Source organism: Hemibagrus wyckioides, linkage group LG14 (assembly GCF_019097595.1).
Source record: "Hemibagrus wyckioides isolate EC202008001 linkage group LG14, SWU_Hwy_1.0, whole genome shotgun sequence".
Taxonomy (NCBI): domain Eukaryota; kingdom Metazoa; phylum Chordata; class Actinopteri; order Siluriformes; family Bagridae; genus Hemibagrus; species Hemibagrus wyckioides.
Window position 1 is genome coordinate 18477322 of NC_080723.1, and position 24536 is coordinate 18501857.

The 24536-nt window shown below is 39.8% G+C and overlaps 1 protein-coding gene across 1 annotated transcript; it reads right to left on the bottom strand.

The window, feature by feature from the left end:
* Positions 1-3756: 3756 nt before the first annotated feature.
* On the bottom strand, positions 3757-24536 carry trappc11 (trafficking protein particle complex subunit 11). The gene is made up of 30 exons (XM_058408712.1): positions 24380-24536; positions 22438-22670; positions 22177-22346; positions 21483-21553; positions 19895-20009; positions 19664-19763; positions 17700-17773; positions 17509-17605; positions 16044-16177; positions 15617-15764; positions 15231-15324; positions 14236-14315; positions 13725-13803; positions 11112-11166; positions 10876-11021; positions 10678-10739; positions 10291-10423; positions 9312-9442; positions 9055-9210; positions 8792-8979; positions 8510-8658; positions 8289-8410; positions 7977-8096; positions 7804-7869; positions 7551-7707; positions 7356-7467; positions 6337-6428; positions 5849-5982; positions 5005-5172; positions 3757-4237 (listed from the first exon to the last, which is right to left on the bottom strand). The coding sequence occupies exons 2-30, from the start codon at positions 22639-22641 to the stop codon at positions 4196-4198; spliced, it is 3399 nt and encodes a 1132-aa protein (XP_058264695.1). The 5' UTR covers positions 22642-22670; positions 24380-24536; the 3' UTR covers positions 3757-4195.

A 24536-nucleotide genomic window follows, 5' to 3' on the forward strand; every position in this document is an offset into this window, starting at 1 on the left:
ACTGGAGACTTCTTCGGCACGGGGATGATGGTGGTAGACTTTAGGTACGTTAATAAGCCTTGCCTGTCCATGACCCTGTCTCCGGGTTCACCACTGTTCCTTCCTTGACCACTGCAGACCGGGAACACCCCACAAGAGCTGCAGTTTTGGAGATGCTCTGATCCAGTCGTCTAGCCATCACAATTTGTCCCTTTTCAAACTCAAAGCTCAAATCCTTACACTTGTCCATTTTTCCTGCTTCTAACACATCAACTTTGAGGACAAAATGTTCATTTGCTGCCTAATATATCCCACCCACTAACAGGTGCCATGATGAGGAGATCATCAGTGTTCTTCACTTCACCTGTCAGTGCTCATAATGTTATGCCTGATCGGTGTATACGCTGCATAATAAAGATAATAAGAATAGGCCTCTCTTTTTTTTGTCATCTTCTTGTTATTTAGGGGAAAAAATGCATATTTTAAAATTCTACCTTCTCCTCCAAAGGCGAGTTTCACAAGTCAGAGTCCATCTTTTCTGCATGCTAAAGCAGGACACTAGGCAACATAGTGTTTAGCACTACATCCAACTATAGAGGTTTTTCAAGAATCAGCATTTAAAAAAGATCTCCTTACTTCTGTGGAACATCTCAGCAGTGTTGCGATTGAACTCATCACCTTCCAGTCAGTCAAAACAACTGAGGTTTTCACTGAAACAACTACTTTCCACTGAAATCCTTCACGATGTGCTGTTATTGAAAAATAATCATTTTTTTTTAAGCTCTGCTTCAAGTTCGTCCGCCCCCTACCCCGTCCCTGATCGGTTACACCATGTACAGAATGTTTTAGTAGACAATTCATTTTCATGAGTCAATCAAATAAAAAGAAAAAAACAACAGAATTATAAGAAATAAACTTACTGTAAAAACTTTGAATTGTGAGCTTTCCCACAAATAGAAAGAATCACAGCGTTGCAAAGGAAACATTTAACATGCTACAAACGTTCCCACAGTTTATCCCACAGAGGATATTTTGGATATTTAGCAGTAAAAAGTGAAAGTGAATGAGTGAGAAACACGTTCAGGAAAGCCTTTAAGCAGCCGTGTGTGTGTGAGATAAACAGGCTCGCGAGATTACACTGTTATATTCGCTTATCAGGAAAAAATCATTGGGCGGGTCCTCCTACTTACACATTCTAACTTTACTCATTTCAACTGCATACACACACACACACGGTAAAACTAAAACACACACACACACACCTCTTCCTCATGCTTCTTTTTCTAAATGTATTGTTTTTGTGTAGATTTCATTTCACTCAACATCGTATAAAACTACAAACTAATATGCATCACAGAATTTTTGGTGTGAAAACTACACACATATGCACTATATTCATCACAGTTCTTCCTAAAAGTCACTCTATATTCATATCACCGTATTTATTCAGTCACTTTAACATTTTTACATGCTGCATTTTAGCATAGAAATATTTTTTAAATATTTTGTTTCAATTTTTTATTTCTTAGCATTTAAATATTTTGTCTATTTATCTTCCACTGCTCAGTTCACTTTATTTTATTTTCCATTAACTTATTTTGCACACCAATTAGCATTGTACCTTTTATTTTATTTTATTTATTATTTAATTTAATTACATTTAATGATTTTTAAAAATAAAATTCAATTAAATTGTTTTTTCTTTTCTTTTATGTATTATTTAATTTTAATTTTTTTCTTATTTTTAAAATTAAAATTTTATTATTTTTCTTTTCTTTTCTTTTCTTTATTATTTAATTTAATTGCATTTTAAAATTAAAATAAAATCTAATTTATTGACTTAAATAAAATCATAATTTTATTTTAATTCCAAATTTTTTTTTTAAAAAAAGGATTCTTTTATATTATGTACAGGCTTTTAAAAAATATATGTGTATGTGACAAATAAAATTTGTAATCAAATTGAAATAAATATATACAGGGTCTGGATTATTAGGCCCGTGCACTACTAAAGAGCTAGCTAAAAAGAATTATAGGCACCCTTGGAAAAAGATGGGCTAGAAAACATAAGGGAAATATATCCTTGAATTTATTTATAATTCAATTTATTCCACGATTTTATTCAAAAAACTGAATTATTCTCCAATTTGTATTAAACTGTTTTTATATGGTCTCCTGAACGTTTTGTAACTCTTACGTGGTCATGCATCCCTGAATTCCTGTTTCACTGGAGCATGAGCATGAGGGCAAAGTCGTTTTATCATTCGTCAGGATGTGATGATTAAAGTAAACTCAAATTAAATGAGTATCCAGTATTGGTGAAATCATTAAGAAGCAGAAATGAACCTTCGTGGAAGAAGACACAAGTGCTTCAATGGACAAAGAGGATGATGAGCTGAAGAAACTGAGGGGAAAATCTCCAGTTAAATGCCACCTTTATGCTAACAAACTATTCAGAAGGTTTATCGGTGTGAGTGACCAGAGTTCTCCAGACTCGAGCTGGATTTGGCATGAAAGGCACACCCTGTGGCTTGGTGGACCACTGACTATCCCACACGTACATTATGAGCTTATTGAATACTCCATTTCTGCTACAGTAAGCTTCGCTCTTCTGTGAAGACCTTCTTTCCACTAGATCCTGAATCATGCTTGTGAGGATTTGTGTTCATTCAGCCACAAGAGCATTACTGAGATCAGACACTGATGTTCAGGGAAAAGGTCAGTATAAGAGTCCCTAAGGTGTTTAGTGGGGTTGAGGTCAGGGTTCTTCCACTCCTGTTCTTTTGTGCAAAGAAAGAGAAACGGGTTTGTCGTGCAAGAACACGCCTGGAGCTCTTAACTGCCGTGAAGAGAAATCGTAATTAAAATGTTACAGCATACAAAGATACCCTATATATGTGCGCTTGTAATGAGGTGGCAACAGATTCAGGAAGAAGCGTGTATACGGCTGTGACTACATACATGTATTGTAGGTTGGGTATAAACCGAAAACAAGCAGATGACTACTTTTATATTAATATTTATGTGGCAATGACTATGAATAATTTTAATGAATATTTTTTTTAGTACTGATTTGTACAAAATCTTTTATGAGAAATGTCCGATGTCTGGAACCTAAGGTTGTTTTTTCTCTACATTCATGAAGATAAAGATGGCTTTCCTTAATTAAACCCTGCACAAAAGCTTTCATTTTGTGAATTCCCAACACATGATGTAGAGGTGGCAAGGACCCAGTAGCATCCAGATGATGCTGACCACTAAATTGTAGCAGCTATTGGACAACTGGTTGGACAATGCAAGACAGTGATGGAAAATATGCATCAGCGTTAACACAAAAATTGTTCACGGACCATAGATATAAGCTAGACAAGAATAAGTAGACAAGAATCTACTGGACAGAAGTTCAGTATTAAGGTATGAGCTCAGATTTCTTGCTCAATTTCACCAATGAGTGTAGAAGAATAAATCAGTGGCCAGTGTAAAGACAGGTCATTTAAAGTACTGGCATGATAATAAATGTAACATGTTAAAATTCTTCAATTAAAGCTGGGATTTCCCCTCATATCCCTAGACACAGCTTATCCACAAAGACAATTCTTTAATATTCTGTATAGTTTAAAATATGTCTGTATCTTTTCTTAGATTAAAGCTGCTGATTTCTGGTCCTGAAATACGCAGCCTGATCAGAGATACTGACCTAAAAAAAAATCAGCAGGCTCAATCTCCAAATTGTCCAACTGGAATCCACAACCTTTATGGGTAGAAATTCTCCAGTGCTAGGATTAATAATTGTTTATTTTATTACCACATTTTTGATTTACATTAGTAAATGTTTAGTCACAAGATTCGTTAGGATTAATTAATAACAGCAGCAGAAACAGCACTTCAGTACAAAGCATGGATTTTAAATTAAACACGAAAGCCAACGAGGCGACACGTTACATATTATATCATTACACTGACTACATATCAGATTTCCAAGAAGAGAAAAGAGAATGTCTGTCTTCATCCGGTCATGGTGTACAAGATTCTCTGGGAGGAATCGCTGAAAGTTGCAGACCTGTTTTCATCACTTTCAAATAATTACATCTGGTCTATTCTTGAAGGTCTGTCCTGGACGATGTCGGACCAGTTCATTCCACCCAAATTGCGGCTTTCGGCGTTAAAGGACAATCGAGCTAAACTGGTTTCGGAGCTTTCACCAGCAGCACATTTCTCAGGCAGCTGCAATAGAAGCGTCACCATTTCTTCCTTGAGGCTGCAAACAAGATGACAAACACACACAAAAGAAATGTACTTTTAACATTCGCAATCGTAAAGAGTGAAATATTTTCAACAGTGTAGTGGGATGAGAACTGCACATCCTGAAGTGTGTTATTGACCCTGACCCGTCCTGCACTGTGTATTCTGACTCCTTTTTATCAGAACCAGCATTAACTTCAGCAATCTGAGAAACAGTAGCTCGTCTGTTGGATCAGATCACACGGACCAGCCTTAGTGCATCAATGAGCCTTGTCCACCCATGACCCTGTCGCCGGTTCACCACTGTTCCTTCCTTGGACCACGTTTGATAGATACTGACCACTGCAGACCGGGAACACCCCACAAGAGCTGCAGTTTTGGAGATGCTCTGATCCAGTGGTCTCGCCATCACAATTCGTCCCTTCATCAAACTCTCTCAAATCTTTACACTTGTCCATTTTTCCTGCTTCTAACACATCAACTTTGAGGACAAAATGTTCACCTGCTGCCTAATATATCCCACCCACTAACAGGTGCCATGATGAGAAGATCAGCAGTGTTATTCACGTCGCCTGTCAGTGGTCATAATGTTATGCCTGATCGGTGTAGTAATAACTTTATAATAACTACGTATCTGTAACATCTTTCTCTTTAGTATAATAAGACAAAAACGAAGCTTGTCATGTTACCCACGAAACTGGAACAGCACTGAGATTTTCCTATGGAGGAAAATGGAAAATGTACTCATTTCCATAATTTCAGCAGGTGTTCGTGAGTTTTCACCTTGATGAAAATGCGGGTGGGGAGGAAACGGCGCAGCAGCTGGTTGGAGATGTTGGGGAAGCGTAACAGGTTGATGTTCAGCACAGGCAGGTTCTGATATCCAGCCATCAGAGGGTAGAAATTGTACACCATCTCCTGCTCCGCACCTGGCAAAATTCTCATCCGTACCTACACACGCAGAGAGACAGAAATACACACACACACACACACACACAGACAGAAAGACAGACAAACATATTCCCTGTTATCAGTTTTGCAATGTTAGTCCCAGTGCAAAAAATATTAAAATTTAATGGTTTATTAACATCCAGTAGAATTTTAAAGACAGAATGTCAAATAAACGTGTGTGAGACATCCCTCTGCATTAAGATGACCAGCCCTGCTACATGACTCAATAACGAGAATCAGGATTGTTTAGCATATGCAGAAATCTACCCTGTTATGGAGAACAGCATGACCTTGCTGGATTAACTTTTGATCTCTCTCTCAGTGGTAAAGTTGACACTGACACAAGACTGACCAAAGGTTAGTTCTGACCACATTATACTTAGGATTAATTGCACTACATCTCAAAATAAAGCAATCAAAGATTTACATTCCCTATGACTGATCCAGGACCGGCTTTGGGAGCCACTATTTACGGGCAAAAGTATGTGGACACCTGATCATCACACCCATACGTGATTCATCTGAGACTCAAACCCACTGAATACCTCTAGGATGAACTGAATCTCTGACTGGACGACAGACCTCCTCACCCAGTATCTGATCTCAGTAAAGCTCCTGCAGCTGAACGAACGTAAATCCCTACAGCCGCACTCCAACATCTCTTTCAGTCACTGACCTGTTTGAGTCCCGAGAACATGAAGGCGTCGCTGGGCTCCACGGACAGATCCACGTCCTGCACCAGTCCGGTCCGATTCTCAATGTGGTAGCGCACAGGAAGAGACTCACGGACACGACCGAACGAAGGCATGTCTGGACCCATAAACAACACGAGAAAGAATAAAATGCAGCACATACAACATGAAACACACTTCACTGTGGGATTCACTTGAGTCTGACTATTATTATTATTATTATTATTATTATAATAATAGTAGAAGCAGTATAATCAGTCAGCTCTTGAACTATTGGCACCCTTGGTAAAGATGAAAAATAAAAATTATTTAAAAAATGCCAGATTGATGATTTTTAAATAAATATCAGTGTGCCTGAGGTGATAAAAGATTTCATATACAGTATAATGTTTAATTAAAGAATATTTAAAAATATATTTAGCCTATTTTATGTTGATTAATAATTTTTATTTAATCTTAAAATCTGACTTACCAGCATGGACATACAGAGGAATAGTCTCTACGATTACATGAGGCAGGATCATGCTTGTTTTGACAACGGGTGTTTCAGCACAAGCAGATTTCCTGTTAAACAAAATTATATCGTATCAATCATTTTATAGCTATTGTATATGGACAGGTGGTGACATGTAGAATTGAACACACTGTGTATGTAGTTAATTCTATGTGACAGGATCGTAATCACTGACTGACTGTCATAAACTGAACCCTAGAAACAAGTTCCATTAAATGCCTGAAATATGGTACATATGTACCACAAGCTGAAGATATATTTCACATTTTATTCTACAGCAGAAAATACACCAGTAAAACCCCACTCCTGATATTTTAAGGTTTTATGTGTCGTGGTTGGTAACAAGTGGCTAAATGGGACAATAGAGGTTGTAAACACTGTCACATCACATTGAAGTCATGCTGGTCACCATGGTGTAGTTCGTTTGCAGCCCAACCTCTGCTTTTTATGTCTGGCTTTAAAACTTTCATGTTCATTTGTGAAGATTATCTTAATGTAATAAATCAATGAATTTTCTGCAATAATCCAAAAGCTACTGGAATAATCCTACTGGCTTCTTGTTGATGGAAGCAGGAGGATGCTAACATCTGGGTTAGCCTACAAAAAACCTCATCCCTCATCTTGTGACTCTGCATTATTTGGTTAATATGTAGTAAATTGGTGTATAACTTTTAACACCTTTTAAAATTTCAAATCAGTGCAGAAAGATAGTGTCATGCTGCAGCTACGTTCACTTTTACATCATGATCTCTTTTACAGATGGAGAAACACTATGTTGTTGTTCTTTCATTTAATCCGGGCTTGGGACCAGCACTGAGAGTTAACCCTTCAGTGGCTGGGTTAGCACACTGCCCGGATATCGAACCCTGGCCACAGCAATATGAGCACGGGATCCTGCCGCTGGACCACCAGGAGACAGATGGAAAAACACTATCGTTAATATTATTGTATTTATTATTATTATTGAAATGTCACACCTCTTCCAGGAGATGAGGTAGTGTCCTGCTGCCACGGTGCTGGTGCCGTTCCGAACAGGAGGACAGCTGAGACTGAAGCACTCGCTTGCACACTCGCCTGTCTGCAGCACCACTGCAAATACGCAACACACACAGCGCTAAATTAGACGCATTCACACACTGTACAGATCAAATGATTTAGTGCTGTTTGCTTACCTCCTTCCACCTGGCTCTGGGGCTCGTCGACGGCGGTCATGTTGGAAGCCAGCTGCAGTTCACTGCTAACTAAATTCACAGGCCACGGTGATGCGCTCAAAATGTCGGCCATCAGCAGGAAGGGCACGTTCACATACACTCGCTCGAGGTGCTCGAACTGACACACAGAGTACACCTCACATGTAGTGTATTCGCATCTAACACACTACAAGTTGCTTGAGAAAAAGGGACTATGAAGATTTCAAAAGCTCACCTTAGTGGACACAAACTTGAAAGCCACGTCAAATGGAACGACTGTGTCTATGGTCACAGCTTCATCCTAATGATTGACAATAAAGTTAAAGAAATGCAATTAGCATTTAAAATGTAATAAATGAAATTGCGGTTAAAATCATGCACTGTGGTCAGATGAGGTTTAGAGCTCACCTTGTGACACCTGCATGTGATGTCTTTACCCTCCACTGTGGTGCTCATCGCATAGGACACATGAAACAGGAAGATTCGGGATCCAGTGCTCACACAGCGAATGTACAGCTTCTTCTCAATCTGGCAACCAGAAAGTCACACACACACGGCTTCATTTTAAGCAAAATGTTAATGTTGACCTCAATCTCAGACTTTCTAAAAAGCTAATATTTTATCTTTTGTGGCTATTATCTGTTGTGCCTGCATGAGTTGTTAACCAGCATGAGTTGTTTGTGTGTGTGTGTGTGTGTGTGTGTGTGTGTGTGGTTTTACCTTTTGCCCTGGCTGCAGCTCTCCAATAGAAATATCAGTGAGCAAGGCGGGATGTGCTTCATCGCACGTTTCTGAACTATTCAGTGTAACGTAGGTCATTTGTGTGAGATTTGCATCCTGACCTATAACACAGACGTCCGTTGTGGTGAATTACAGGATAATAAGTGTCTAACGAAACATTCTGGATATGTGGAGGTGTGTGTGTGTGTGTGTGTGTGTACCTGGCTTGAGGCCAGCAGTGAGACTGACGTCTCTGGCTACCATGTCTTCATCTGATTGGATGGTGACGGTCATGCAGTACATCTCGTTGGTCAGTGCTGGGGGATCGTGATGAAGCTGTACAGAGATTCGGGGCACTCGGGATATGATCCTATTCGGGAAACACATCCACACCCACTTAAAAATATCTTTCATTGAGTGCACAGTTTGCAATAACATTCTGAGTAATGGATTCTGAGCATCCTTATTCTGCAAAGATCACAAAATATTGACTAATAACATACATGGTGCTAGCCTGGATGGAGACGGCGTCCCAGTCGACCTGCTGCTCTGGGACACAGATTCTCCTCTTAAAAGAGCGGGATGCCTGCAATGCCTCGTGGCCAGATGCAGCGTCACCGCCTCCTCCCCTCCAGTTCAGATACACACAGCGGCCGCTCTCACTGCCCAGCATCAGGTCCACATGCGTGATCTGAATCAGAGACGTCATTAATTATACATGAAAAGGAATTTTGAAAATTTTTTTTTGTACTTGTACAAACCCTACCTCGATTTTTCTTCCAACATCCTCAGTCTTGGCCACGAATTTGAAGCAGTACTTCCGGGCCTTGCCGGGAACGAGGCACATGTTCTGCTGTGAGGATGTTTCTAAGATGTCCTTGCCTCTGCATGCCTCTTCCACCAGGCAGAACTGGTTATACTCCTGAAAACAGTGACAACAGCAACAATTGGAACTCAGAGAAAGGAAAAAAAGAGAGAAAGATATCAAGATATATACGCGCATGTGTGTGTGTGCGCATATACCTGGTTGCTAAGGCTGACGCACAGCTTGGCAAAGCGGACAGGATGGGGGCAGTCAGCTCTCAAGTAAACATGCAGCTGGACAGGCTCGTCTACGTGAAAGCTGGGAGACAGGAACTTGGCCTTGCACTGGACTGAGACAGATATATGAAACACATTATCATTAGAATATCCTGTGTGCTTTTCTTTAAAAATGTGTCATATAATGACAGTCTAATTATGCTAAATTGCAAGGAATGCATACGGCCTCCAGTTTTAATTATATAATCAGACTCGAGGCAGAACTCTTTATACTTAGATTCTAGAGAAAATGTCTAGCACCAAACCCATTTTGTTCTTCGTTAATAAGCACCTCAGTCTTCTCTGCCATACAGAATACTTCATAGTTTTACCTCAAGTGCTCCGTTTTTTGTGTCTAGATGTAACGTGTATTAATGTTGCTCAAATGTGCTTGATGAGAAAGAGGACTGGCTGAGAACTGCATCAATCCACATTATTTAGTACACTGCATTTCACACTCCAGTGGAACAAAAGACTGCAAGTACATTATATGGATTCGTGTGTGTGTGTGTGTGAGTGTGAGTGAGAGAGAGAGATGACTGCCATAATTTTACTGTTTTCAACATTTCCATACTGTTTACATATTCAAAGGCCAATAATTGTTTTAGGTATAGGTATAGTGCAACTTAAAATAAATGATCCATGGGTCTATTTCTGGTTCCTACACAATTATAGAATAGTCTCTGTTTTCTAATTAGGTATAAAAACAAGAAAGTGCCTGCTCTTAATGTATTAGACGATGGAATAGTTTCAAGCAGATACTATCGTTGTGTTATAGTGTGAATGCAGTGCACTAGACAGTTATACAGTGTTATACACTATGTAGTGATCATACAGGATGATGGGCCATATATAGGATCTGTGACTTTATTTATTTATAACACCAGACACATACTAATCTCTAATATCATTCAGTACTCACTGAAGGGCACATAGTCCTGCACCTCGACTGTGAATTCATTATTGCTGGCCAGTGAGGCGCGGTCACTCCACAGCACCTGAGCTGCTTTTACAGAGCCTGGGTCACACTCCGGCTCTGGCTCAGGAACCTCGTTCTGATTAGAGACAAACACAATCTGAGTATTAACACAGTAACTCTGCTTTAGCTCTCTATATTATATCATGTCAATCTAGCATGCACATTAGAATATTAGACCACCCCCACTCAGACAATTTCCAGTAATAATACTTCCCCATTCTATATTTGCTGGATGTTACACTTTAATCTTCAGATGCGGATTTTAAATAATCTGTAGTACGGTATTACATGCACAGAATTTGCTCCATAATTACACCCTGATTCACTCACCATGAGAACTCTGATCAAGTTCTTCTCAATCCTGGACTTTTGATCCTCACGCAGTGTGGACGCTGGGCATGCACACACAGGCAGTGTTAATATATTAACAAACACACTACATATTCTCTCTCTCTCTCTCTCACACACAGCATACTTTAGACTGAATGAGTGTAGGAAGGGAGAGATTGTGATGGAGGACTAAGATACCTCTTCCCACCAGCTCCATTGAGTAGGTGATGTAGTCTTTAATGTGGCCCATCAGGTATGAGCACTTCAGCGCTGTGCACAGTATGGAGGTGAGCAGAGTCCACCAGCGTTCAGTACGATAGTCACACATCACATAGTCCAGCAGTCTGGAGGAAACACACACGTGTAAAATTCACTCCTCCAGCTGCCTCAGATTGCATTAAACATAAACAGTGCTTTCAGAACAAGTGACTCACTTTAGGGCTTTAGTGTAATCCTTGGCGTTGTAATACTCCTCACCCATCTGGACCACTGCAAACACATATGAATAGCATCAAATCAAAAAATACACTGTTAGAATAGTGTGTATTGCTCGCTTCCCTGATCCACTCATTTCAATGCACAGTCAGTCATTTAAGTACATTTTCTGATGAAGAGAAACTTTTTAATTAAAAGAAAAAAGTCAAACAAATACAGTCAGACTTCTCCTTTAAGGGTTTCACACATGCACAGAGAAAAAAATGAATAGATGTTGTGCAGAAATTAACCCAGATTTTAAATCCTAATAAATGTACATGTTGAGATGGCTAAGGAAGGAAAGTACTGTGGCGCTTTTCAGTACTTAGACCAGGCTATACTGTGTACACACACTGTGTACAGTTCACTCTGGTCACTTTATACACTGTGCAATATGCCACTATTAGCTTAGTCTATGTGCAATAAATACATTTTTTCAATAATCATGGCAACACAGTTAGGGATTCAAGTGGTTAAGGCTCTAGGTTGTTGGTTGGAGAATCAGGGCTCAAACCCCAGCAATAAATAAACTGTGCAACTGAGCAAGTCCCTTAACCCTCCCTGCTCTGGGGGCTATGTATCATAGCTGCCCCTGTGCTCTGACCCCAACTTCCTTAGCTGGGATATGTGAAGAAAAGAATTAAAGAATTCCACTGTGCTGTAATACATATGTGGTGATAATAAAGGCTTTGTGCCCTCAGTTCTGAAAAAAAAAATACATACATACATATATATATATATATATATATATATATATATATATATATATATATATATATATATATATAGATAGATAGATAGATAGATAGATAGATATAAATATTATATATATATATATATATATATATATATATATATATATATATATATATATATATATATATATATATATATATACACACATATATACATATATACACTATATTGCCAAAAGTATTCGCTCACCTGCCTTGACTCGCATATGACTATACATACATAACTTAAGTGACATCCCATTCCTAATCCATAGGGTTGAATATGACGTCGGTCCACCCTTTGCAGCTATAACACCTTCAACTCTTCTGGGAAGGCTGTCCACAAGGAGTGTGTTTATGGGAATTTTTGACCATTCTTCCAGAAGCGCATTTGTGAGGTCACACACTGATGTTGGACGAGAAGGCCTGGCTCTCAGTCTCCGCTCTAATTCATCCCAAAGGTGTTCTATCGGGTTGAGGTCAGGACTCTGTGCAGGCCAGTCAAGTTCATCCACACCAGACTCTGTCATCCATGTCTTTATGGACCTTGCTTTGGTCACTGGTGCACAGTCATGTTGGAAGAGGAAGGGGCCAGCTCCAAACTGTTCCCACAAAGTTGGGAGCATGGAATTGTCCAAAATGTCTTGGTATGCTGAAGCATTCAGAGTTCCTTTCACTGGAACTAAGGGGCCAAGCCCAGCTCCTGAAAAACAACCCCACACCATAATCCCCCCTCCACCAAACTTTACACTTGGCACAGTGCAGTCAGACAAGTACCGTTCTCCTGGCAACCGCCAAACCCAGACTCGTCCATCAGATTGCCAGATGGAGAAGCGCGATTCGTCACTCCAGAGAACGCGTCTCCACTGCTCTAGAGTCCAGTGGCGGCGTGCTTTACACCACCGCATCTGACGCTTTGCATTGCACTTGGTGATGTATGGCTTGGATGCAGCTGCTCGGCCATGGAAACCCATTCCATGAAGCTCTCTGCGCACTGTTCTTGAGCTAATCTGAAGGCCACATGAAGTTTGGAGGTCTGTAGCGATTGACTCTGCAGAAAGTTGGCGACCTCTTCGCACTATGCGCCTCAGCATCCACTGACCCCGCTCCGTCAGTTTACGTGGCCTACCACTCCGTGGCCGAGTTGCTGTCGTTCCCAAACACTTCCACATTCTTATAATACAGCTGACAGTTGACTGTGGAATATTTAGGAGCGAGGAAATTTCACGACTGGATTTGTTGCACAGGTGGCATCCTATCACAGTTCCACGCTGGAATTCACTGAGCTCCTGATAGCGACCCATTCTTTCACAAATGTTTGTAAAAACAGTCTGCATGCCTAGGTGCTTGATTTTATACACCTGTGGCCATGGAAGTGACTGGAACACCTGATTCTGATTATTTGGATGGGTGAGCGAATACTTTTGGCAATATAGTGTATATAAAAAATATAATATTAGGCTATATATATACATACATACATACATATATATAGCCTTCAGAAAGTTGCCACATTAGATTTTGTTGTATTGTATACAATGGGAAAGTATCTCTGCCTCTCTGAAAATGAAATTCTATGTTGGATAAAAGGTCGAGTCCAGGATGCAGTAAGCAGCGACGTGTTTAAAATTCCATCAAATTCATACCCTGTGTAATTCCCATATCAAGCAGTGATGTGTGGGTCTCAGAAAAATTAGCAGTTAAAATGTGAATGTAAAACCTGTGTCTAATGTAAAAGAAGTTTACGACTTGATGGGTTAGGTTTCTGCATGGTCAAGCGGATGAGGAGGAGGAGGAGGAGGAGGAGGTGATGTGGTCAGAAACACACTGCACACTCACTCAGATGGCTCTTCATACGAGGGCACTTGTACTTCTTAAATTGTGCAACGGCATTACTGAGCAATGCGATGATCAGCTCCTGTGGAAACACACACACACACACAACGCTGGATAAAATTTCAGTACTAATTAACTGTTTAAAAATTACACTATCATATTTAATTAATCAAAAAAGAAAATGTATGAAGTACAGTCTTAATATTTAAGTTATTAACATATATAATTTTTACACTTTTTTAAAAATAACTCCTGCTTTTATTACTGCATTTAATTATGCAAGCATCTGGGGGGTGGGGGTGGGGGGCTTAGCCCTGATGTGTGTTGATACAGCTTTGAGGTTACTTTTTTCTTTTTAAAGAATTGTGCAATTGAGGGACGAACAGAGGAAACTCAACATCTGTGTGAAGACAAATCTGTGATGATCAGAAACTGCTCAAGCGTGCATGGCCGAACTCTCTGGGCTCTCTCTTAAACACTTTAGTAAAAAATCGGAATGTTTAAAGAGACCTACCGAATGCAGGACATCTTTCTCCTTCAGCTGGAGAGCAAGGATGCCCTGTTTTTCCTTCTCTGCATCAGGTGGATCAATGCCTGCGAAAAGACATCATACTAAAACAGAGTACCTGAAGATCCAGATGTGGCACAAAAGTGCAATATTAATAATAAAACAAAATCCCATAGATCATTATTGAGTATCAACACATGCAGTTTCCCCAGTGCAGTCAGTGTTTGAATGTTAAAATCCTATTAAAAGCTGTTTCAGTTTTCTTGACTTTCTAGATTATAAAATACTGTTAAATATTTTTTAAGTTTTTAAACTGAGACGCAGCATAATGACAACAATCGCACAGACAGCAGAAAGTTTTACAGAGATTGTAGCTGTGCCATCTAGTGGACACTGAATTTAATTTTTCACATGTATGTAACGCAAATACACCGACCAGGCATAACATTATGACCACCTGCCTAATATTGTTGGTCCCCCTTTTGCTGCCAAAACAGCCCTGACCCATCATGCACTGTGTATTCTGACACCTTTCTATCAGAACCAGCATTAACTTCTTCAGCAATCTGAGCAACAGTAGCTCGTCTGTCGGATCGGATCACACGGGCCAGCCTTCGCTCCCCATGTCCATCAATGATCCTTGGTCACCCATGACCCTGTCACCGGTTCACCAGTTTTCCTTCCTTGGACCACTTTTGATAGATACTGACCACTGCAGACCGGGAACACCCCACAAGAGCTGCAGTTTTGGAGATGCTCTGATCCAGTGGTCTAGCCATCACAATTTGGCCCTTGTCAAAATCCTTACACTTGCCCATTTTTCCTGCTTCGAACACATCAACTTTGAGGACAAAATGTTCACTTGCTGCCTAATATATCCCACCCACTAACAGGTGCCATGATGAGGAGATAATCATTGTTATTAACTTCACCTGCTGATTTGTGTATGTGAACAATGCCCTAACAGTGTATTTGCTCCTTAAGATGTTGTGGACACTTACTCTGATGGCCCTGTCTCCAGGGTCTCTGTCCATAAAAATCCAGAGCTCCGGAGACTGTCTCCAAAGGGTCCGGTGTTGGAAAACTCACACTGGTCTACAGAATAATAACACACATGGAATAATTTTATTATAATACACACACACACACTGTATAACTGTTTTAAAAAAATTCTAAGAAAACTGCTTGAAGAAGCAGCTTCAAGCTCAAAAGATATGTCCTGCTTTTGAAGCTCATCATGTTCTTGCTCAACTGAGAAGTTGATAAGAATGCTCTGTCACAGTGAACAACCTTGTTTACACAGCAAGTGTGTGTGTGTGTGTGTGTTTGTGAGTGGGGGGAAGGGGGTTGAGGAGAAAGAGTGTTGTGTGAGTGAGTAGCATTATACCTCATGGCTACAGAGCTGGGTGGCTTGCTGCTTGCGCTCCTGGGCGTAACATGCAGCCTGCTGGTAGTAAAAGCCAGGGTTCTGTGTCTGTATAGCCGTCAGGCCGAGTTTAATCGCCTCATCAAAAAGATCACCGAATGATTGGAACCTGCAGAGAGAGAGAGAGAGAACTTGTTCACCAAAAAATGGAAACTAAGCCTATGAGATATTATATATATATATATATATATATATATATATATATATATATATATATATATATATATATATATATATATATATATATATATATATATATATATATATATACACATACACATTATATAGGCACTTCTGGGATTAAAACATTTATCATGCACCACTGAATCATTTTTAAGGTGCTGCTAAAGCCTGGTACAGAAATATTAACAAAAACACTGTCTCCTACTGCTTAGACATCCAGGCGGCGTGTTCGAAGGCCAGCTCGGCGCTCCCGATCTTCTTCTTGCACAGGTCGATGTGTTTCCTGAACTGCGCGATGGCATCCAGAGGGGTGTTGTGCTGAAAACACAGCCTGCAGATCTGAGGGGAGATGAGGCAGTGTAAGAGAGGTGAGATCAACACTGGCTTCACAAGCCGTGGGAGGATTTAATTTTTTTTTTTTTTTAAACAGGAAACGTGTGCAGATCGTGTGTGGCTTGTGGGCAGTACTGAAGCAAAAAAAAAAAAACCTTCCATGAGGTTTAACTATAGTTACAAAATGAGGAAATGTTAATGATGCTCTTAAAAAGCAAATGCTGGCTCTTTTATGTTTGGTAAATTCTTGTGTTGTTCTCATAAAGATGCAATTTGTAAAATCTGCTGCTCAAATATACTGCACTTCACAAAACTGGTGATTTGTAGCATAAATATTGCAATGGATCTGACTAGTTACTTCACTGAAGTCATCGGGATACGTATTTCTGGCCCAGAAGTTTTCTTCTTCTACACCCAAAACAGATCTACTCAGCTGTGACTCTCTTGCTTCTAACAGCAACCCACTATAAAAATTCTGCACTACAGTAGTTTCTGCAGACATGGTGTGGTCAAACAGCATCTTTAAAATGACAGTATTTTAAATGTTGTGGTGTGTGTGTATATTTCTTACCAAGGGATGCTGTAATAACTTTGTGGTTGCTTTATGTATATTTCAGTAATTAATTGCCAAAAGTTTTGGGACACTTCTCCAAATCATTAAATTCAGGTGTTGTTTTTCAGGGGTTGAGCTCGGCCTCTTAGTTTCAGTGAAAGGAACTCTTAATGCTTCAGCTTCATACCGAGACATTTTGGACAATTTCATGCTCCCAACTTTGTGAGAACTGTTTGGAGAGGACCCCTTCCTGTTCCAACATGACTGTACACAAAGCAAGGTCCATAAAGACATGCATAGTTGAGTCCTGACCTCAGCCTGATAGAACACCTTTGGGATGAATTAGAGCGGAGACTCTGAGCCAGGCCTTCTCATCCAACATCAGTGTCTGACCTCACAAATGTGCTTTCTAGAGGAACAGTCAAAAATTCCGATAGACACACTCCTAAACCTTGTGGAAAGCCTTCTCAGAAGAATTGAAGCTGTTATAGCTGCAAAGGGCGGGTCAACTCCATATTACAGTCATGTTGGAACAGGAAGGGGTCATCCCCAAACTGTTCCCACAAAGTTGGGAGCATGAAATTGTCCAAAATGTCTTGGTATGAAGCTGAAGCATTAAGAGTTCCTTTCACTGGAACTAAGAGGACAAGCCCGACCCCTGGGAAAACAACATTCAATGATTTGGAGGGGTGTCCCAAAACTTTTGGCAATACATATATGATTGTGATTCAAATACAACTGAAATCAATATCACAGAAAACAATTAGAAATTTTATGAACACACCTTATAATTGATAAACCCAGCCAAAGTCTTGATCTCCAGCATGTTGGTTTCATAGGCACGAAGCTCGTGGATGAGACTGTAGGCTGTTTTGTAGTATCTGTGGAGGTGAATAAACAGATATAAAGAGCATTAAATTGTTGTTCCTGGGAAATAAACTTTAACAGCAAAGATAACAGGAATCTGCAGCGTACTTGAGAGCATTCTGCGTGTCCTGTTTGAGCTCGCTGAAGAAACCAGTTTTAAACTGGTGCCTCACAAACAGCAGCTGAAACACAAACAGATGACAAAATCATTTAGGTTTCAGAAGGATGAGGGTCATCGTAAACATTTTGTTTACTGATAGAATTAGAGAAGAGAAAATTCAATTCAATTCAGATAGAAAAAAGGAAATATAACAAACCACTTTTTATCATTTTAACTTTAAAACAAACTGATAACATGGGCCCACAGGACACTGACGTGTAAAGTAAGTGCTACTTACTTTAAGTCTGATTTACTTTTTAAAAAGCACTTTAATAAAAATTTATGACAAATAACCATGTATACAAAATACACTATATTGCCAAAAGTTTTGAGACACCCCTCCAAGCTTTACATCACCAAGAGCAACGCAACGTGTTAGAAGTGGTGTAGAAGTTAGTGCAGTGGTGTAAAGCACACTGTCACTGGACTCTAGAGCAGAAGAGACATGTTCTCTGGGGTGACGTATCACACTTCTCTGTCTGGCAAATCTATGGACGAGTCTAAGTTTGGGTGCTGCCAGGAGAACGGTACTTGCTTGAATGCATTGCGCTAAGTGTAAAGTTTGGTGGTATGGTGTGGGGTTGTTTTTCAGGGGTTGGGCTCGGCCCCTTAGTTCCAGTGAAAGGAACTCTTAATGCTTCAGCTTCATACCAAGACATTTTGGACCATTTCATGCTAACTTTGTGGGAACAGTTTGGGGATGACCCCTTCCTGTTCACACCAGTGCACAAAGCAAGGTCCATAAAGACATGGATGAGTGAGTTTGGTGTGGAGGAACTTCACAGAGTCCTGACCTCAACCTGATAGAACACCTTTGGGATGAATCAGAGCTGAGACCTCTCGTCCAACATCAGTGTCTGACCTCACAAATGTGCTTCTAGAGGAATGGTCAGAAATTCCCATAAACACACTCCTAAACCTTGTGGAAAGCCTTCCCAGAAGAGTTGAAGCTGTTATAGCTGGCACTCCATATTAAACCCTACAGATTAAGAATGGGCTGTCATTAAAGTTCATGTGCATATAAAGGCAGACATCCCTAAACCTTTGGCAATATAGTGTAAGTTTTTTGAATGTGTTTAGCTCTCCCTCGTGCCCTACAGTATGTAAAGCACTGTTTGCTAAATGCTATAAATGCTTGGTGTTTTTATATCAACTACCAGTACATGTTTTACATGTAATCTAACAGGAAGTGACTAAAAGGTGTGCAAACTTCCAGGTTCAAAAGAAAAAGCTATACGTAAGTGAGGAACAAATGAGGAACAAGCAAAAAAATAAATAAAAAAATGAACAGCAAAACAAATCATAGAGACCAGAGTGCTGCTGAAAAACAAAAAACTGCTAGTGAATGAATATGAGGAGATGTCGGACATGGAAGCTGAAAACACTTAAACACCAAAACGAAAAATAATAGCATGGCTATGTTTGGACCATGTCATGATGTCTTACAATAATTATGGCTGCTTACGATTACAGTCACAGAAATTACAGCTCCAAATCCCTTTTCCTGCCTCTAAGACTCTGAGACAATCTCCTCATCATCAGACTTACACCATCTCACTGATGAGTAAGAATTTCATTGTATGGTGTAACACACTGTTAGCTGTACATATGACAATAAACTCTTGAATCTTAAATCTTGGATATCTACCTGAGGTGTCAAGTAAGAGAACAGTGTGAAAGCCCCCAGAAACAACACCTGAGTCTGTTCTTAGCACAGATTTCAGCCATGAAACCTAAATCTCGATTTAATATTGCACCCAAACACCACCTCACCTTGCTGTCAGAGCTTTAAACATTAATGGTTAACAAATCACACATATACATAAACAACCCTCTAGTATTTACCAGGCATGACGGAATTCAATGTAGAGATCACAGTAGGTGTGAGAGCTCTTAGGACCTTCAGCATTACCTGATGAGTAGTTTTATTGAGGAACTCTTTGTGAGACTTTACTCTCCGTATCTCGTTATAGTAGTAGGTCTGAGCGTGCTCGTAAAACGCATTCTCCAACCTACACGTGGACAAGAAGTAAGAAAGACACAAAATCAGCCTGTAGACAATACATAGCATACTCAATACTCAGAACGTGTTTGATAATTCCAGCTGTATCAAATGCCGTATGAGAACGAGAGCCAGTCTGACCTGATGATGTAGCCCACCAGGTGATCGGTGTGAGGGAGGACAAACAGGGACTTTGCGGAGAGATCGCAGGCGTTACACAGAGCAGCGGCTCTCTCCGATGCCACTACGTCCTCGCCTGACAGGACACAACGACCGGCCATCAGCAATGTACGACATACACATCATATAAACTACATGGCTTATAGATTACTTTTAATTACTATTTGGCTATAGTCGGTATAGTTACTCAGATCTTTTGTTCCTTGGATATTTGTGTGTATACAGATGTGATGGATATTTCAACCTGCACTTTGTGTATAGAGATGTGAAGCGCATTTGGTCCTTCAGTGTGTGTGTGTGTCTACACAGATGTGATGGACATTTGGTCCTTCAGTGTGTGTGTGTGTCTACACAGATGTGATGGACATTTGGTCCTTCAGTGTGTGTGTGTGTCTACACAGATGTGATGGACATTTGGTCCTTCAGTGGGTGTGTGTGTGTCTACACAGATGTGATGGACATTTGGTCCTTCAGTGTGTGTGTGTGTCTACACAGATGTGATGGACATTTGGTCCTTCAGTGTGTGTGTGTGTCTACACAGATGTGAAGAATATTTGGTCCCTCACTGTGTTTGTATACAGATGTGAAAAATTTTTGGTCCTTCAGTGTGTTTGTATACAGATGTGATGAATATTTGAACCTTCAGTGTGTTTGTATACAGATGTGATGAATATTTGAACCTTCAGTGTGTTTGTATACAGATGTGAAGAATTTTTGAACCTTCAGTGTGTTTGTATACAGATGTGATGAATATTTGAACCTTCAGTGTGTTTGTATACAGATGTGAAGAATTTTTGGTCCTTCAGTGTGTTTGTATACAGATGTGAAGAATTTTTGGTCCTTCAGTGTGTTTGTATACAGATGTGATGAATATTTGAACCTTCAGTGTGTTTGTATACAGATGTGATGAATATTTGAACCTTCAGTGTGTTTGTATACAGATGTGATGAATATTTGAACCTTCAGTGTGTTTGTATACAGATGTGATGAATATTTGAACCTTCAGTGTGTTTGTATACAGATGTGAAGAATTTTTGAACCTTCAGTGTGTTTGTATACAGATGTGATGAATATTTGAACCTTCAGTGTGTTTGTATACAGATGTGAAGAATTTTTGAACCTTCAGTGTGTTTGTATACAGATGTGAAGAATTTTTGGTCCTTCAGTGTGTTTGTATACAGATGTGATGAATATTTGAACCTTCAGTGTGTTTGTATACAGATGTGATGAATATTTGAACCTTCAGTGTGTTTGTATACAGATGTGATGAATATTTGAACCTTCAGTGTGTTTGTATACAGATGTGATGAATATTTGAACCTTCAGTGTGTATATACAGATGTGATGAATATTTGAACCTTCAGTGTGTATATACAGATGTGATGAATATTTGAACCTTCAGTTCATACAGATGTGATGAATATTTGAACCTTCAGTTCATACAGATGTGATGAATATTTGAACCTTCAGTTCATACAGATGTGATGAATATTTGAACCTTCAGTTCATACAGATGTGATGGTTATATGGAAGTGGATTTTAGCCATACCAGGGGGAAGAGGAGTCTTCTTTTGAATTAAAACAACAGCAACTTTAGTGTTTCTGCCTTGCAGACTTGTCCTACATAGACAAACAAAAAAAAACAACCCCACAGAGAATATGTGAGACATTAAAGCATGCTCTGGTTAAACATACAGATGAAAAACATACAGATATACTGGTAGTGATTAAATTATTTTAAAGTTAATTTATTATAACTGGGATTTGTATTTCTTGCCATGGAAAGCCATTTGCTGTACTTTTTTTTCCTGTTGAAAAAATAATGGCCCAGAAATCAGATCCATTTCCCTAAAATGCAGCTTGCACAGTTTCAGCTGAGGTTGTGGGCTGGGACAGACAATATGAGAACATTATAGAGATATCTGTGTTAAACTGTCACACTTCTCTTTTCTGAGATACTGCAAGTATCAAAATATCTTTTTATGTCATTAAAACATTAACAAACTCTGCTGATTTAATGTTAGAATTTTCTGAATCATTGCCAGATGATAGACAGATGTTAGATTATTTTAAATGCAACACTATTGTTTTGTTGGCTGTTTGTCTGTATATCTCAGTAATTATTGCTTATCATAGAGACGTCAAATATTGTTGCATGATAACATTGGAGTTCAATAAAAGGAATCATCATGCAGAAGAAAGCTCTAAAAAAAAATATACTCCAAAATAAGTTCCTGAGCTACCTGACGATCTCTACTTTAGTGGCGCACTCGGACTGCTTCTCCTTCCACTGAGCGTCGTCCCAGTCCAGCTCGTAGAAGAGCACCACCAGTGCAGGTACGAGGTTCAGGTGCTTATTCATCCAACCTGTCTTCAGGATACCTTTCGGGATGTACCACTCGTAGGAGGTTCGCTGTTGAAATACACCAGAGCATCAAGTCACTTGCAGAGCCGATAAATAAGAGTCACTGCTGTATGAGAGCTTAAGTTCAGTCACTCTTTACCTTGGTTCTGCACTTCGGGTACTCATGGTCTCCTGGCAGCACTTTAAAGGAAATGGGAACTCTGTCTGCCCGTCGGTTGGCACAGAAGGCGTCCCAGATGGCGCGATGGATGGCGTTGTAGACCACGTCAAGGCCTGTCAGAGCCACAAAGGCCATGGGCCTGCAGCACAACTCCGGAGGGAGCTCCCACTGTGTCGGACTCATCTTCAAGCAGCTGCTTCACCAACCTACAACTATAATAACACTCATCAGTTACACTGCCATCACAGAGAAGATAAATTACTTACAGAGAGGTGCAACTCTGACAGGATAGATCAGAATTCCTTTGAGAGTGGACGAACATTCTCACACACTGCTCTATGAGTGGTGTAATGACTTAGACATAGAAAAGGAATTTGAATAAGCACAAAACATACAGCCTTAAAAACATTCATTGTTTATGAGCTCCCTTTCCAGAACTTTCAAAATGACTGTCCCTCAGTGGCTGAATGAACTTCCGACCTTATTCCAAGCAGCAGAATCCATGACTATCTTCATATGAAAAAAAAAAAGACTTAACTCTCTCACTTTGCTTGCATTTCCTCATTTGTAAGTCACCTTAGATAAAAGCATCTGCTAAATGAATACTTGTAAATGGAAATGAAGATACAATAAAGATTGTCTGATGCACAACAACAACTGGTGTTTTATATTATTTTTTATATTCTGCTGGCTTGAAAAACTAGTTAGTTATCTATCCAGATACTGATTAGTTAGTTGTTAATAATAGCAATAAACTACAGAGGCAAATCTAGCAGGGCAGATGAGGCAGTTTGTGTTGCACATTACACAGGAAAAATGTCCTTTTGGGTGAAATGTGCTGTTTTGTGAGCATGTATTTTTGCTTTCATTTTCAGTAGTAAGGATGACGTATGCATGGAGATGCCATAAAGTAAAGAAATACACCGATTTATGAGCAGTTACAGGTGAAGTGAATAACACTGATGATCTCTCATCATGGCAACTGTTAGTGGGGGGATATATTAGACAGCAAGTGAACATTTTGTCCTCAAAGTGTTAGAAGCAGGAAAAATGGACAACCGTAAGGGTTTTGAGCGAGTTTGATGAAGGGCCAAATTGTAAAGGCTAGACAACTGGATCAGACCATCTCCAGATCTTGTGGGGTGTTCCCGGCAGTGAGCAGTATCTATCCTGCAGTGGTCAGTATCTATCAAAAGTGATCCAAGGAAGGAACAGTGGTGAACCGGCGACAGGGTCATGGGTGGCCAAGGCTCATTGATGGACATGGGGAGAGAAGGCTGGCCCGTGTGATCCGATCCAACAGACGAGCTACTGTTGCTCAAATTGCTGAAGAAGTTAATGCTGGTTCTGATAGAAAGGTGTCAGAATACACAGTGTATGATGGGTCAGGGCTGTTTTGGCAGCAAAAGGGGGACCAACACCAATATTAAGCAGGTGGTCATAATGTTATGCCTGGTCAGTGTACATACTTCTAATACACAGCATTAAAATGGACAGATTTGATTAGCTTGCATTTCAGTACTTTTACCTCAAACCGTTGCGATAGTAAGACGTGTTAATAACTAGTTAATAGTTAACAAGTAGTTAGTAAACTAGTTACATCCACTAAACGTAAACCCTGTGCAGAAATGTTCTCTGTAGTATACTGAACATTATCAATTTCGACAGGATTAAAACATAATTGTTTCATAAAGACACCCCATGGTAAAAAGGTAACAGTGTGAGTGTGATGTTTACTATAGTAACACTGGCAGTAGCAGTATTTATCGCCATTTTATTATTATTATTTTGTTGTTGTTGTTATCCAGTTCCGCACATAGCTATCTATGCTATGCTAAGCTAGCTTGTTTCTAAATCCTCCTCTTCTAACAATAATTTCAGTAGAACCACAGACACAAGCTGTTTATTAACATGTACATACCGCTCTGGGTGACTCTGCTCTTTTGGACAGTGTAACCTCAATACATTTAATTGATTTATGCACGGTGTTTATATCCGTGTAGCTTCAAGCTAATTGACAACCCATGACACACCGACTCTTCTTCGGTGGTCTTCCTTAGCATTGGAGACATTACCGC